The 17972-nt window shown below is 34.2% G+C and overlaps 1 protein-coding gene across 4 annotated transcripts in view; it reads left to right on the plus strand.

The window, feature by feature from the left end:
- Positions 1-11352, plus strand: part of ERBB4 (erb-b2 receptor tyrosine kinase 4) — a 1187662-nt gene extending 1176310 nt beyond the window's left edge. For 2 of the 4 annotated variants that reach the window (XM_032277666.1, XM_032277665.1), the window contains exons 26-28: positions 2690-2737; positions 3554-3851; positions 6765-11352. In XM_032277666.1, the coding sequence (XP_032133557.1) occupies positions 2690-2737; positions 3554-3851; positions 6765-7210 (792 nt within the window). In that variant the 3' untranslated portion in view covers positions 7211-11352. The remainder of the gene's footprint in view (positions 1-2689; positions 2738-3553; positions 3852-6764) is intronic. The other 2 variants (XM_032277668.1, XM_032277667.1) reach the window with 1 other exon arrangement.
- Positions 11353-17972: the final 6620 nt, after the last annotated feature.

Here is a 17972-nt window from a genome sequence, read left to right on the forward strand (position 1 = left end):
AGCCCAGCTAATTGGCCTCACAGATGTTCCCTTGGAGCTGCATTGCCCTTCCACGGGGAAATGAATGAGGTGCTTTTTATCATGGAAAACAGATAAAAAAGCAAACTGAAAAAATGGAAACAGAAACATAAAAAGCAGCCAGTAACCCTAAAAACAATGAATGCTAAAGGGGTTTTGCTTAGCATTTTTTTCATTTTAATGCTGAAAACAGGAAAATTCATGAAGATGCTCCTATTACTGTGATGCGATTTGGCAGTTTGTCCAGTTAGAGTTGGCAGGTTGCTGACTGAAAGACTTGTCAAAGCTGGGACAGTGGATGCATTCTAATAGGGCATGGCCTTGCTTTGTGTCTTGAAACAGACTAACCACAAGAGGCCCAGTTATTTTAATCCATTGCCTTTACAATGGAAGGCATTCTAGCCCAGATAATGAATATAGATAATAAACTGTTCCCTGATGATGAATGACTTGCAGGTTGTTTCTTTGATTATGTCTCAAGTTCTGTAAAATGCAAAATGTGCAATCAATACTCATTTCTCAGCTGTAATTCTAGTTAAACATTACCCAGTACAGCAACTTGTGCAGGGTCAAATGTCAAAGGAGCACTAGTAATTATGAATATTTTGGAATACCTTGCATTCTAATATATAATCATAGAATTGAAATAAATTGCCTTGTTTCATTCTTGCCTTTACTTTCAACAATCGCAGATTATATTTGATACTGTAAATTCTAAAAGGACAGTGGTCATGTCTATCTTAGTGTATTGTGGCATCTCTGGCATCTACCACAGCACCTGTGCTTTCACTGCAGAGATTTAGTAAATATTTGTTAAATACTTGCTAAATAATTGGTGTTTAATGATGAGGGTAAGGCCAGTATTTGTAATTTGGTGAAGTTCCACCAGGCAGTTCATGTTTCCTGTACTATCACTCTATTTTGCACATCACTGGACTATAAATTTCTCAAGTTTTATGAACAAATGTACTTCTAAAATATAGATTTCATGTATTTCTAAAATATAATAAAATATGCCTGTATTTAAAATGATTAGAGTACAGGTAAGCATTTTAAAATGCCTCTTTGATGAGTAGTTTTGGCATCTTGATTGCTTTAAAAATTCAATTTAGCAGATATAAATATTTAAATGTGATATATTTACACATTTTTATAATAGTGCAGAGTTTACAAAGTTCATTTACATACATTATCTTACTTTATGTTTATTAAGAATAAAATAGAGAGACAAACAGTGAAAATGGAGGTCTGAGATGTTTCATGATTCACCAAATTCATACCACTTATCATTAGAACTGGAGCCCAGGTCATTAAACAGTCTGTCTGGTGCACAGGAGCACCTCCTATGTGTTGTATATTACATATATCTCTGACTTTCCATGCCATAATCTTTTGATGTGTTATTAGTTATGTTACTAAAGAAGAAAATATGTATATTAATGCCACCATAGTTATGGAGAAAACTAGGATATAAACTCACTATAGGGATTCAGAACTTGTCCCTTGGTTAGTCCAGCAGACTAAGTTAAGGGAGATTATACTATCCAGTTGTTACTGATTTACATTAAACACTTAATCTCCATGGAACCGTATTCTTAGAATGCTTTGTAAATCTAAATTATATGAACATTGACCTGGAATAATATTTATCTGTTTCATATAAAAGATGTAAGGTGTCTTACAGGTTTGCTTTGGTCATCTCTGTTTACTCAAAGCTGGAATGTAGAGAATATAAGCTTCATAAAATCAAGCAGTTTGGGTCTGTGTTATTTTTTATCCCTGTGCCTAGAAAAGTGCCTCGCACATAGACAGTAGGTTCTCAAGAAATCTGTTTAATGTATTTTTTGTTAAGAAATAGAATTAGTCTCATACAACACCTTTACCTTACCCTAAGGAACACTGTCCTTCATATTTTATCATATTTTTATATTCTCTTTCAGTTAGCCCCATAGGATGGAGCATTAAGCTATAGAAATATAGATGTATTTTTGCTGTTTAACTGAAATCTGATTTTGACTCATTATAAATGTATAAGGGGACTCTAAAGCATGTTTCCAGGAAAGGAATTGATTTTCCAAATGTTCTGCTGTTTCTTAAAAAAAACAAAACATGTAACACGGAAGATGAAATCGCATATACCTTTCATAAGGAGAAGCTAAGGGGTTTATCCTTTGCTGAAGTGGTGAAAAATAAATGTAGCTTGATAGCAAAAATTATTCCAGGCAAATTGAAATCTCCTCCCATCTCCTTCCAAATACATTTCTTATAAGAGAAAGAATAATACCAGAGTATATGGCTGGTTCAGGCTTTTAACATGTAAAGAAGGGAACCATTTTCCATTTACAGCTATAGCTTATTTACTACTTTTTCCTTTACTCTAGGGTTAGTCAGAAGAATGTTTATTATTCACTTTTTTAATCCATTGAAAAGTTTTACTTTTTCTGTATAACTTTCCTTTTCAGGGATTGAGTTAAAATATTTATTTTCCTCAAAACCTATAAGTTAACTTGCTGATAGTCAGAATGCATACAATTTTACTGCTTAGGAAGCTTCACTGTTGTGCACTTTTCCCCTTCGGTTCATACGATTCATTTTCTTTTTCGTTTCTTTTTTTAATTTTTTCATTCATATTGCCTATTATATCCATCATTCCATTTTTCTTTCCTATTAGAGTGAAATTGGACACAGCCCTCCTCCTGCCTACACCCCCATGTCAGGAGTAAGTATTTCACAATCAACCTTCATCTTTTAGGAATTTTGGTCTTTGCTTACCATGTTTCCTCTCTCTTGTCTCTGCATAATTTCCTCATTTTGCCTTTGCCAACAGTGAGTTAAGAATTTGCTGTACATTGTGTAGCTGCCTTTTTATCTCAGTTGTGTTTTTATCTCAGTTGATAATCCAAAATTGAGATATCAGGCATCAACAGTAGCTTTCAATTTTTATCTGAAGGATTTAACCTGGCATATAAATTATGCTTCTGGATGTGGATGTTACTTCCCTGATTATAGGTCATGTACTAAAAAGTCAGAATTATAATGATGATCTACTATTTAGGCGCTAAAGCATCAAATTCATAATAACCACAGAATTTTAGAAGTCAATAAAGACATAGGCTCATTCAAAATATACCCAAGTACTTCTATTCTTAATGACAACTATCTACAATTAATCAACTGCCATTTATCATAAAAATTCACTTTGAATTTTCTATTAAACATAGGAACTTGTGGGAAAAGGGCATCAAATACTTTTTATTAGATTATGTTTCAGTTGGTTAATAAAACTAAAATGGGCATTTCAAAATTATTTTCTGATGATTTATCTTTTAAGAGGAGTAGAAATTTTAGGAGTTTCTAGTTTGTGACTCAAATTCATTAGCCACTAGAAGAAAAAAAAAAAAAAAAACCAATAAATGCTATGTAAATGCTATGACTATTCTCTGAAAGACTAGCTTTGATATCCTTTTGGTTATTAGCATTCATTTTTCAACTATTTCTAACATCACCTCTCCAAATGTGTTTCTCTTATTAACAGAACCAGTTTGTATACCGAGATGGAGGTTTTGCTGCAGAACAAGGAGTGTCTGTGCCCTACAGAGCGCCGACTAGCACAATTCCAGAAGCTCCTGTTGCACAGGGTGCTACAGCTGAGATTTTTGATGACTCCTGCTGTAATGGCACCCTACGCAAGCCAGTGACACCCCATGTCCAAGAGGACAGTAGCACTCAGAGGTACAGTGCTGACCCCACCGTGTTTGCCCCAGAACGGAGCCCACGAGGAGAGCTGGATGAGGAAGGTTACATGACTCCTATGCGAGACAAAGCCAAACAAGGTTCGTACCTTTAATTTTATATTAAATTTAGGCACTTGTGCGAGAAGGGCATTAAATGCTTTTTATTAGTTTATGTTTCAGTTGGTTAATATAACTAAAATGTGTATTCCAAAATTATTTTCTGATGATTTATTTTGAATATTCAGATATTCCAAATATTCAAAATATTTGGAAATGATTGCTATTCAAAGTTCACTTCTATCAAGATAAAGTATTAGAATGGAAATTGCCAGACAGCTGTACATTGCAACATTTGTGACCCAGTAAAGGCCTAGGCTACTGCTACTTGTAGTATGGTCTGTGATCAGCAGCATCTACATTATTATTATTTATATAAATCAGAATCTCAGGCAGGTCTCATCTGAATAGGAATCTGGATTTTAACAAGATCCCCAGACTATCTGTATACAGCAATCAGTATGAGAAGCACTATTCTAAACATATTTTGTTGAAATATTTGAATGAAGTAGCATAACACAAAAGGTCAGGACCATAGCTTTATTGGACGTAATTGGGGAGATCATAAAGACTGGTATTGTTGGCAAAAGTGTCTGATGCTTTGATGGCACTAATGAAAGATTTCTTTGACTCATTTAAATGATGTCACTTAACCAACCTAGTTTATTATAGGAAATTATGATGCTTTTATATGACTTTTTCAAAAATTAAAGTTTTGACCCTATATATACTTATAAGCATACCATCAAGATTTGAAAATAATAGTTTGTGGTTTTACAAAGTACAACAATAATTTTGTAAAGTTAGTAGTTGAAATATTAAGCACTCAAATAATGCTTCAATTTTGCAGCAAAAAAGCCCTTTTTCTTCTGTGCTAACAGCATCACAACAGAGAAGATAGATGAATATTAAAGAGTAATGATCATGTCTCTCAGTCTTTAATGTCAACAATGAACTATATTTTAAGACTGAGAAGAGCCTGTTACACTCTTTTCTATATGGTTATGTTCTCTCCTTTAAAGTAAAATGTAGAGATCTCTAATTGTAAATAACCTATTAAAATACATCTGTCTAGATAAAACTTTTACGTATATAAAACTTTTATATATATAAAAATGTGATGAAAAGTTTGGATATTAATTGTAGCCTAGTAATGACACAAATGTAGGTTTTGTGAAGATTTGGCAGATTCCCCCCAAAGAAGAATCTTTTCTGGGAAGATTTGCACCTCAACTGTAAAGTTATTGGACAGCTATATAAGTTTGCATCAGGATAATATATAAGTAGATTGCATTGCGTAAAGGTAATATAAGGCTAAGAGAAAAGCAAGTCAGTCTGTCTAGCCACACTGTATTTCCAGACAGAGTATTCCCAGATTTTATCTCTGAACACTAAGCTCCATTTCTATAAAAAGTTTGCTATAGTCTAACCTACTGCTCAGAGAGTACAGAATTTTAGTATAGACATTTCTATACTTTCAATTAAGAAGTTTTAGGAACCTGGTAAAAAAGATCAAATTTGCATTCCTTACAAGTGCTTTTATACATTTGTCAAACGCTTGCAGGAGCAATAATAAAAAACAGTGCAGTAGAATAAGAAGATTATGCAAGAGGAATAAGAAGACCCGAATTCTATCCCAACACTAATCGTATCCTGCATACATCATTTAATCTCATTTTTCTGTCTACAAAGCTGGAAAAATAAGCCTTTCACTTTCTTTTTCACATAATTTTTAAGATGAAATGATAGTATATTTTAAAGGCCTATGTATGATAGTGGGATATTCGTTGTTGCCCTTTAACTTTAATAAGTGATGCTAAATACTTACCTCTTCAGTATACATATATTTGGAGAAAAATAACCCTGGCCTAATAGGATTTTTCTCTCTGCTTTTTGGGATAAGACTAAGAGATATAAAGTTTGTTTCAGAATGGCCTCTCAACAAAGAATTGTCCCTTCTGAATGCCTCGAATCCAAAATAGAAATAACTTAGGGTTTTGTGTATATAGTAAGAGAGGACTAATAGAGGACCTACAATATATGTGTGTGTATGTCTATCTGCAGCCTATATTAGAGACATTGAGGTAGAATTAAACTTCAGGGGAATAGCAATAATTATTAGCATCTTTTAGACCAATACCTGTACTAGATGGATTTATAGATTGATCCATATAAAAAAAGGGGCTAATTGACTGGATTCAATGTGCAAAATGGCTGTTTTATATGATTTAAGCTAATAGTTTGCTATTTTATGATTATGACTGTTCAATGGAAATATTATAATTATATTTTATTATTAAGTAGAAGTATATGTAATGTCATATTACATATGTAATATGTTAGATACCTGTTAGGTTTGCTTCTTTAGTTGATTTTTTTTTTCCTTTGATGCTTTCTTTCCCATGTGTAAAACCTTTTTCAGGAGCATCTCCAATCAAATCCTTGTTACCAGTATAGACGATCATAGCAAAACTAGATACTAAAAAACGTGATTTCTTCACTCCATCTATTCATCTTGGCATGGAAAAAAGCTATAGACTCTTTAGTTTTTCAATATCCTTTACAGAAATTAAGTTGTCTGAATATCTAAAGGTTATTTAATTTTGAGAAGTAGTCTGATTCCTAACATAAATACATTTTAGAAAACAAAAACATTTAAACAACTGGCCCCATATGCAAAAGAGACAGATGCAATTAGACGGAAAGAAAAATTTTGGAGATAGAAATTCTGATTCTGGTCTCATTGGCTTCTTGCTTTGCTATAAACATTTTTGGTCCACTTTTTTCATATGGCAATAGTAATCCACAAATAATTGTTTTGAGTAATCCAGAAAACAAGTCTGTTTTTTTTTGTTGTTGTTGTTCTAGACAAAGAAGCTAACAATTATGCATAACTTTGGCCTGATTAATATTTTCCAGAAAGTTGAGATTAGCCGATTTTTTTTATTCCTTTAGAATACCTGAATCCAGTGGAGGAGAACCCTTTTGTTTCTCGGAGAAAAAATGGAGACCTTCCAGCATTGGATAATCCTGAATATCACAACGCATCCAATGGCCCACCCAAGGCCGAGGACGAGTATGTGAATGAGCCACTGTACCTCAACACCTTTGCCAACGCCTTGGGAAAAGCTGAGTACCTGAAGAACAATGTACTGTCTGTGCCAGAGAAGGCCAAGAAAGCATTTGACAACCCTGACTACTGGAACCACAGCCTGCCACCTCGGAGCACCCTCCAGCACCCAGACTACCTGCAGGAGTACAGCACAAAATATTTTTATAAACAGAATGGGCGGATCCGGCCTATTGTGGCAGAGAATCCTGAATACCTCTCTGAGTTCTCCCTGAAGCCAGGCACTGTGCTGCCACCTCCACCTTACAGACACCGGAATACTGTGGTGTAAGCTCAGTTGTTATTTTTAGGTGGAGACACACACATGCTCCAGTTTCCCCACCCCCCTCTCTTTCTCTGGTGGTCTTCCTTCTACTCCAAGGCCAGTAGTTTTGACACTTCCCAGTGGAAGATATAGAGATGCAATGATAGTTATGTGCTTATCTATCTTGAACATTAGAGGGAAAGACTGAAAGAGAAAGATAGGAGGAGCCACAGTGTTTCTTCATTTCTCTGCATGGGTTGGTCAGGAGAATGAAACAGCTAGAGAAGGACCAGAAAATGTAAGGCAATACCGCCTACTGTCAAACTGGCTGTCACTTCTTTTTTCTTTTTTTTTTTTTTTTTTTTTAAAGCAGATGGTTGAAACACCCATGTTATCTGTTCCTATCTGCGGGAACTGATGTGTACATACTGAGCATCCCTGGAAATCATAATAAAGTTTTCATTAGAACAAAAAAATAACATTTTCTATAACATATGATAATGTCAGAGATTGAGAAACCAGTTTATTTCTCCAACAGTTTCTGTCCTAGCAAGTAAGAATGGCCAACCCAGCTTATAATTTAAAAATCTTCATCAAAGATATAACTAGTAATTATGTTTTGAAGGCTTTTTTTTTCCATTTTGTTTTGCTATGACCAATTCTTTTATATAGTTGCTCCCCTATTTTTGGCTTTAATTTCTAATTGCAAAGATGTTTACGTCAAAGCTTCTTCACAGAATTAAGCAAGAAATATTTTAATATGGTAAAATGGCCACTATTTTAAGTATACAATTTTTAAAATAAGAAAGGGAGGCTAATATTTTTTTATTTTACCTTTCATTTTTCATGCTATCAAATTATCTTCACCCTCATCCTTTATATTTTTCAACATTTTTTTCTCCATAAATGACAGTACTTGATAAGCAGTTGATTGTCTGAAGTATAGAACGGAATCTAAGAGACAGTTTTGTGTAGTTCAAGAAAACTACTGATACTTTCAGGGGTGGTCCAATGAGGGAATCTATTGAACTGGAAGAAACACACTGGATTGGGTATGTCTACTTGGCAAAAACTCAGAAATGTAGTTTGCACTTAAGCTGTAATTTTATTTGTTCTTTTTCTGAACTCCGTTTTGGATTTTGAGTCAAGCAATATGGAAGCAACCAGCAAATTAACTAATTTAAGTACATTTTTTAAAAAAGAGCTAAGATAAAGACTGTGGAAATGCCAAACCAAGCAAATTAGGAAGCTTGCAGCGGTATCCAGGGACTATGATGAGAGGCCAGCACATTATCCCCATATGGCATCGCCTTTGCTACGCAAGGAAATTTGTTCAGTTCGTATACTTCATAAGAAGGAATGCAAGTAAGGATTGGCTTGAATTCCATGGAATTTCTAGTATGAAACTCTATATGAAGAAGAAGGAAACTCTTTGCACATAAATTGGCATAATAAAAAGAAAAACACAAACATTCAACGCTTATGGATAGGTCCTTGGGTCAAAAGTTGTAAATAAATGTGAAAAATCTTCTCATGCAATTATTTTATTATCCAACACACGAATCTTTTGATACTTTATAGAATTCATTTTCTTCATATACTACACCTAGCACTAAAACCATATTTATTATGTATCATTTTGAAAGAATACCTGATGAGATGAAGGATGGGAACAAATGACAGGAATGAGTCTCCAGGTAAATGGGGCCTCACATCAATAATTAGGAAACTTAGATATAAATCCCCCTTTTCTGAAAATTCTACCCCAAGTCATTTAGATTTTTAAAAAATATTTTTTTCTAATGTTAAAATCTCGGGACCAAATTAGAGTCAATAGTGTAAGATTAATTAATTAGAGTAAAAATAGCTATTAAAGCAGAGAGTTTAGAGAAAAAAAATCCAAAGAAATTTGTGTTTCTTCCTATTCTGAACAAGTAAATCCATCCATCCATCCATCCAAAACTCATTTATCCAACTATCTACTGAAAGCACCATGTTTTGTGGGAAACACCCAGATAAATGGAATATCATCCCCAACTTCAAAATTGTATCATCTAGGAGATATAATTAGAATGACATTTTAATTTTTCTGTGAGTTCAAAGAATCAGATTGCATGGTCTCTTTTGGGAATGGCTGTCATATAATCAGTTGTTCAGTAAAGTATCTCCTTTGAACTCATTTGGGAAATAAGTTAAACATCCTTCAAATTGTTGAAGTGGACAAATACGATAGTTTCAATATTATTATTCAAACATAAGCTGGCCTAGAAGAATGTTACATCACTGGCTAATTAGCCTATATAGATTCTAACTTTGCCATTAAACCAAAAGCAGATGGTGGTCCTTGGCCAAGAATGTTGGAGACATTGAAATTGGTTTTCTACTAAGCTGTAAAAACTGAGGCAAGCTGAAAAAGTATGGTAGAGCAGGGGAGGGGTTTGTGAGATCCCTTCTAGTGAAGTTCATCCTCAAAATTTTCAGGGTTAAAGACACAAGAGTAATTCAGGAGCCACAACCTAATAGCTCAGAGCTCTCCTATCCATTCAGAGAAGTCTCTAAGAAAAGGGATCTCATATCAGTTCTTATACAAAATTGAATATAAGCCTCCCTTTCTAAATAAATCTGCAGCAAGTCATCATAGCCTCCTTTTTGGATACTATAACTTGATTTTTTTTTTCTGACTTACAATGTGCATATGGCTTCTACTGGGATATAAAAAGCAGAATAACTTACTTTGGAGAAGGAAGAAAATAGTTAACTTTTAACTGTTAAGGTAACAAAAATATATTTAGTGAATGTAGTCTCTTTCCTCCTAAGAACACAAGACTTCTACATGTCAGGTAATACCTAGAGATGGATGCAGGCATAATCCAAAATGACCCAAGTTCTGCAATAGCACCATTTTATATTCCTTTTGAATGATTTCTGCAGTATGTTATTGACTTCAGTTGTTTGAGAGTTTTTTGTTTTATTTTTGTCCCCCTGGAAAAACATATTTCAGAGTGTGGAAGAGGGAGGAAAAAAGTTTCATTCATTTCAGAGAAAAACCTATTTAGCCCAGTAGGGTAAAATTTTAAAATGCCACTTAAAGTCTTCAAAGTGCTTTGGGGGATATCAGATTCCAGAGGCCAGTTGTAGCAATTGAAATATGCAGAATCAATTATATAAATTTGAGGAAAATTAGTATTAAAATTACAATGACTATATTTTTTATATCACCCAACTTTGTAGAGTATACCTATTTTGGGCAATCTTATTTTCAGGAAAGGCAAAACTTTGCAGCTAAATGATTGCCGAAAGAAAGTGGTACCTAAACAGGTGAGAAAAGACGGCCTCTGAACTAGGGTAGATCCAGAATCATGAATCATCTGCACCACAAAAGGTGTTAGACTACCAAGCAGCTCCTGGTTTTCTGCATAGTATTAGTAGCACAGCTTAGGATGAGAATCCTTCCTCCGATAACGTTCTTAAAATAGCATGAAAAACAATGCAAAACTCAAATTTCTATTAAAACGCACAAACTAAAATCAAGTGATTTTTTTTTGTAGATTAGGAAGAAGGGCTGAATATCTAATTTAAGAGAAGAAATAGTGTTCTTCTAAGTGTTATAGTATGTAAACTAATACCTTCTAAAGGAAAGACATGCCATGAAGATTGTGCATATTTACAATGCTAAGGAAAAATCGAGAGAAAAGAACTATGAGGCTCTGCTGCTAGATGAAGTTGGAAGTACTATTAATGTGCTTCTTGAAGTGTCAGACATGAAAAGGAAATTAAAATTGTTTAAGCCTGACAGGGAAGGATGTAAATACAAGTTTTTCTAGAGCTATCTAACATTTATTTCAAAACTGGAGTTATTCATCCATTTGTAATTGTTAATAATTTAGTATATGTAGTTCATAAGGTAATAGAAAAGGTGATCATGAAAGCATGTATATAACTGGACAGAACCATGATAATGCTATAAGATGTAGATTTAGTTAGGTTATCAGATGTTAAATGATTTTATTATTATTAAATAAACTAGAAAACTAACCGCAAGTATAACAAAGTTAAATGTAGGACATAAAAATGTAGAATGGATTTTGCCTAGTGAAAAAATAAGTTTGCCATTTAAAATTGTTGTTTGTTGGGTGTAGCTGAAGGTAGGCATATATGGTTCCACTTGTTAAAAAATTGCTTTAAAGCATTACAATGAACAATTTTTTCTCACTGTTATTCCTTTGTCACTTTTTAAATGTAAAAAAAATTATTTTTTTAAATAAACACCGCCTTGCAGAATTTAACAGGCAAACATGTTACATATGGCTAAGTAAGGGGTCTTCAAGATGAAGTAAAGAAAATGTAAATGTTCTATTACCTTATTCAGAGACAAAAGAAGATGAATGATGTCATTTAGCAAACAAGCAAAATACATTTAATTTGTGATATGTCCTTTCCTTTCTCTTGCCTCCAAAAATGACAACAAAGAATCACAACTTTTCTGACAAATAAATGCTGAACCAAGCATTTCAAACTACTGCATTGCCATTCTTTTGGACTTTAGTTATTAGAATGATGATTGTTATAGGGCAAATGAGAAATCCAGGTGTATCAGCTTTTAGTTGTTTAAAAAGCCAGATAAATGAACTTCTACTGTACATACTGTGGGCAGAGGATCCTGCTGTGCCTCTCTGTGTACAAGAACTTTGGTGTATATCAGTTTGAAGGACAGCCCTGCCCTATCTAAACATATAAATGCAGATTGGTATCCCCTGGTTGCCATTTGTTTAAAACAAATATACAGATGTAGATCAAGTGTAATTGTAAAAGATCATTATCAGTGGAGACCCGCTTAATACTACTGATACTACAATGAGGCCAGCTTTTATACTTCTGGGTAGAATTAATAGTTTTTCTGATCCCAGAGATGCCTTTGCAAGAAGAGTTCTCTCTGCAGTTGGAAACAAGAAGCTGTCCGGCCAGGGCCTGTTGTGTTTATATGGGCAAATATTTTTTTTTTAGCAGTGTGAGCTGCTTTTGTCTTTTCATTAAAAGTCTAAAGTAATAGAAATTTCAGATATTTGGTTCAAGTCTCACTGATTTTGTAGAGGTCCAAAAATGTAGGATCTGTCACTTTTGCAGGCTCCTGCCTCATCTAATTCCTGGCGAGGTGGTATTTTGGGCAGAAGAAAATGCTTCTGTAGTCACGAGCTAAAATGACTCTAAGCCCCAATTTCATGGGGGTATTCACATGCTTCTTCTGGAAAATACTCTTGACAGTCAGCTTTGCAAGTAAGTGATTATCTCGTTAGGCATCACAGAAAAATGTATTTCTCTCTGACCTTGAGAGGAAAATAGAATCTTTCCCTTTTTAGCCCATTGACACAACTGGCACTGTTCTCTTCCCTTTCTACTATCCTGATTCAACATAGGCCACCTGATGCTGTCCTGTCCCTTTCTTAAGTCATAGTGGATCTCTGAGCTGCCACACTCCGCGTTGTGAAACACTGACTTCATCTTTGCCCTCGAATACCCGATTTTTTCATAAGGGATTCTAGCAATTTGGACACTGTTTAAATGAATTTTCAAACTACTGCATAGAGAATATTTAAGCTATTAAAATTATGGTTTCCCATGATCGATTGATTCTGTGTCCTTCCCTATAGGAATTTAAGATAAGATAGTCCTATGAGGAATCTTGAAACTCACATACGTGCACATACCCTTGGTAGAACTTTGATTTAATCTTTACATAAAAGCTGTACATATAAGTTATTTTTGCCAGCAAATTAACTTATTTACTTTATTCATCTTATTTTATTCTTGATCGCAAACATTTTGTAGCTGCTGTTTCCCCCCCCCATGAGGAATTTTATTATCATAAAGGTAAAGGCTATTCAGCTTTGAGAACCACCTGCAATTCTTTTTTGGCTCATTCATCCGTCTAACAAACACATAATGAACGCAGTTCATGTTAATGAAAATCTATGTTGTCTAACAGAATGTTATCCTTTATCTACTTTTGTTCTTTACATTTTTCTTTTCATGCTCTAGTGAGCTTTCCCTCTATCATGAGAAGTGGTTATATTTGTGCAAATACACAAATATAGGAAAACAAAGATTCATACCTGTAGGCAATAGTCTAACTTGTCCAAACCACTTTGCCTTTAGTGCTATTTTTATCCCTAATATATAGATGTTTCCCCCAGGCCTATAGCCTTTGTGAAGAAAAGCAAAATCATACCTCCTAGATATTGACATGAACCTGGTTTTCAAGTGTGATTTCCATATTTTTCAGTTAATGGGGGGGTTGTCCTTTTCCCTTAATGTGAGAGTCATTCTCCTGTATATTTCTGGATCTCTCAGGGGCTGGGAGGGGGGAGTGAGGGGACTACAACCATAGCACTCCAAGAACCTTTTTGGGATTACTCCAGTTATCAACTATGAAAGTTATTTTCTAAATGTAGATATGTAAGCTGTTCTTTTAAAGTAAGGTACTTTGAAATATGTAGCATAAACTGGTACTGCTGTTAAATGGGTCGATTATTAAACGGAGCAGCTGTGTGAGGGCAGCTAACTTTGAATGCATGTATCCCTGGCTGTTGTGTCTATTTCTCATGTTGAGGGCACCAGGAATTGCGTGGCTGCATGTTGAAACTGCATTTTCACATGGTATGACTAGTTCATCTCTTTCTTGAGCACCATTACAACAAGATCAAATGAAAATGAGATCAACGTGCAAGACAATTCATAGCACAGGAAAAGTCATCTTAAATCTACTCTCAAACACTCATCTCATACATGCATCAAAGTAATTTATTGACATCAGTTTGGGTGAGAGAGGGACTCACTTTACTGAAAAGGCAGAGGCTTAAGGTATACACATTTGTATTCATTTCCTTATTTTCTTAACTTGTAAGCAGAAAGCAAGCCCTCTCTCTTGTGAAGTATCTTCAAAGGACTGGGGTGCAAAAATACCTTGCTGGTAAGCCATCAATGTTTAATTTAAATCCATGCATCCAAAGTTAGCTGCCTTTTTGAAACAAACAAAAAAATACTACTGTATGTTTGAAAATGTGAATAGTATTTTTATAGCTTGTTAAAGACATGGCTAGTTGCATTTGTAAATAAGTATAATGTTGCTTTGATTTTCTTTTGTGGACATCTTTATTTGGAACATAATTGTCTTTAGGGTTGATTTGTATATAAGTAATTGGCTTGTGACTGTTTCTTTTTTGGTTGGAAGCTATCATTTTGACATTACTTGTGATTCTGTGTTCAGCACTATTGTGATGTGTTCAACCTCTGCACTCGCTTACACAATAGGATATGCCAATTGTGTGTGGTGTAATGTTATTTTGATTTTTTTCTATGTTGTTGATGAAGGATTATGCACCTAACACATACTAACTTTTTTAATGTTAGGTATATTTTTAGTATACTTTCTCTTATTCTTTTTTCTTCACCAATCTTCTACCCATTCTCCTTCCTTTCCCTTATTCCTGTTGTTATTTGAGAATGAGGGAGAAACAGTATTTTAAACTTATGTAATTAGGCCTTTCAGTTAGTTCTCAAGGATCCTCTTTTGGCTCTTGGGAAAGAATTGTACCTGTACAAGGCAATTATAGAATGCGAACTGCTTTGCCTCATTCCATACTGATCATCCCAGCTGAACAATTTGAAAACTGTTCTGCCTTTTTGTTACATGAATCTGTCAGAAATATATTTTTAATTTAATATAAATGAAATTCAATAAAATATGAAACAAATGTTCTCTTTTGTGTCAGAAATTTGTTATAAACCAATGGCAGAGAAGAAGATTTATTCCAGGTTTAATAATCTGAAGATATAAAAATGGGCTTATTTTGTCCATATTTATGCATCTCATTAATCATTCCTCAGAACTCTTTGGTGTTTGGGTTATGATATGTTCCATATGTTTCTACCATCCACTGCATATGCCCATTGATGTGTACAGATTTACTCATCTGTGCAGACTATGCTTAATTAACTCTGGTTGGTTGGTTTCTCCGAGAATATAAAAAATTATAAAATATTTTGTAGGTTGCATCCAAATAACATTAATATTTTTATATACTTTTTTCTTTCTTCTCCCATTGCAGTTTATGAAATGTATCCTGGCAAGCCCTTGGTTATAAAGAATATCATCGGATGTTACTACTATAGCAGTGGGGGGGAAAACAGTAAATAATCAACTGACTAGTGACTTATGACAAGCCCACTTAACAGTGTGAGAGTGATTTCAGAGACATTGGTGACATGAGCAAGATCCTCTCTCAACATCTTCTCATATAACTTTTAATCTTAAACATTATTTATTACTCCATGCCTCCAAAGTATAAGAATTTCAAAATTTCAATAACTTCTGATTAGAGATTGTATTATTCTCTCAAACCACTATAATTATTTGACTGTATGGAATGTTGACTGTGTCAGTAGACAAAAAATGTATTTTCAACATAATATATTGGAGTGAGTTCTCTCAAACCTGTCCAATTGTGGTACTTTAAGGATCTTGTTAATAACACCTCCTGCTATTTGCATGGCCCAGCACATATACACCCCCTTATATGTTTTGGCCCTTTCATCCGAAATCATTGTCATTTCATAGTGTTCAGGGTGAGATATGTCAGGGCATGATGCATTTCAAACAACTGATAAACTGAAAAAGGAGGAGAAACAACTTGCATTTCTAATGCTTTAAGGTACAATTGAAACTTCCAGTGGCACCATGCTAATTTATAGCAGCTATACTACCTACTAATTACATAGTGTTTTATAAATTCATTCTTCATACGTTGGTTCATTTGGATCACTACACCCTTTGAGGTAAGTATCATTGGAATAGTCCTGGTCACCCATATAAGGAAAATAAAACTGAAATAACAAGCCTAAACCAGAATCATACAACTATTAGTAAGTGATGGTACTCACTCTCAAACCTGCATCTTCAGACTTAAATATCTTTCTTTACTTAGTTACCACTTTTCTTTCTTCCTTTGCTAAAGAGTAACCACGTTCTGATGAGCACACATGTAAAGTTGACATACTGACACAGGTCAAGACTGTCAATAGTCTATTATTCCCTTGAAAATTGTTTTTCTGATGCAACTAAAAACTTTACTCCACATCCTCAAACTATCTGGGAGCAACTTATCTATAATGGAGGATGAGGTTTCTTTCATTCAAGAAAGATAAGTGCAACATAATCAAAAGTAAAATAATTGAAAAAATTAACCACTATGTGGAGAGCTTACTGATGGTGTGCCTTGCCCAGGGTGTTATAAATCTGCTTGGTAAGGCACCACTTTGTCCCCCACATATATCAGAGAATATTGCAGATAGCTACACTTATCTCTAGCAATGTTATTACATATATTGGTGTTAATAGAGGTGAAACTTTATATAAAATATAAGTTGGGAAATTTTCTAGAGTTTATTATAGGCTAAGTGGTCACTGGAAACTTCTAAAATACTCATAGTATTAGAATCTGATTCTGATCCAATGTCAAAGCTTCATTTAAAATGTTGATGAGATGAAAAAATAATGGAGAAGCTGTGATATATATAAAGAGGAATGTAAGATCTTCTAACAAGGCTAAAATGAATGTCAAAATTCTGACTCTAGTTACTTCTACTGCTTTATACTCTTAAGATCCTGCATTCACAATTGTTTGATTTAAAAAGTCCCTATGAGGAGACACATATACACAGCCTTACATATATATACAGAATATATAGAGATGTATATGTAGTATACATACATACATACCGAATAGAGATGTAAAATATTTAAAGATATACTTACACATCTTTATATAACTTCATACAAAAATCTCTATTTTCAAGATCTATCACAAACCCCATAATGTATAACATACTATAAGTTGGGCTCATAAAACTGTAAACTGAGCAGGTGCATGGTTAGCTAATTGTATTTCCCTCCACAGTGTTATCAAGCTGCATGATAAGCCATGGGGAGCAAAGCCACTAGACAACCATCTTAAGATTAGAAACAGAAGACTGTCACCCAGATAGCAATTTTGAAGCTATAAACAGAACAATTCACCATAAGATAGCAATCAGGAGACTGTAAATCAAATGGCACACAGGAGACATGTGAATGAATATTGGAATACCTGCTGCTATAAGTTACCCATAGGTTTTCAAAAGACAAATACCTGTCTTGCAAAATATTTGACCTGTTTCTATTTGCTTATCCTTCCAAAACAAGTACAGAGCTCTAAAAATAATATAATCAAAGTTTTCTGCCTCTTTTAGAACAGAAAAACAAAGCTTCCAGGCATCAAAGACTTATCCCATTAGCTGCCCACTGACTCTTATTGCAAGAGGCATATACATATCATAAAGTATCCTGATCAAATCTTAACACCTCATTTCAGTTATCTTAAGCATCATCTTCTCTATATCATTTTTGTGTATGTATTTAGGGATTTATAAATCATCCTATTACTTAATATGGAACTAGTATATTTGTGTGAATTTATAGCCATCACGACAACAACATTAAGATAATAGTAGATACCGATTAGATGCTTCCCGCAGGCTGGCTTTCTGTTAAGAATTGTGTATGCATTGTATCTTAATGGTCACCACAACCTTATTTGTTAGGTACTATTATTTTCCTCTGTTCATAAATGAGGAAAGTGAAATTTTAGAAAGATTTAAAAACTTGTTCAAAGCCACACAAAAAGTGAGAGAGCTGGGACACAAACCTACTTGACCTCAAAATACCTTATTTCTTGTGCTACATTGCAATCACATT

Source organism: Sapajus apella, unplaced genomic scaffold, assembly GCF_009761245.1.
Source record: "Sapajus apella isolate SASKATOON/1434 unplaced genomic scaffold, GSC_monkey_1.0 scaffold10, whole genome shotgun sequence".
NCBI lineage: Eukaryota > Metazoa > Chordata > Mammalia > Primates > Cebidae > Sapajus > Sapajus apella.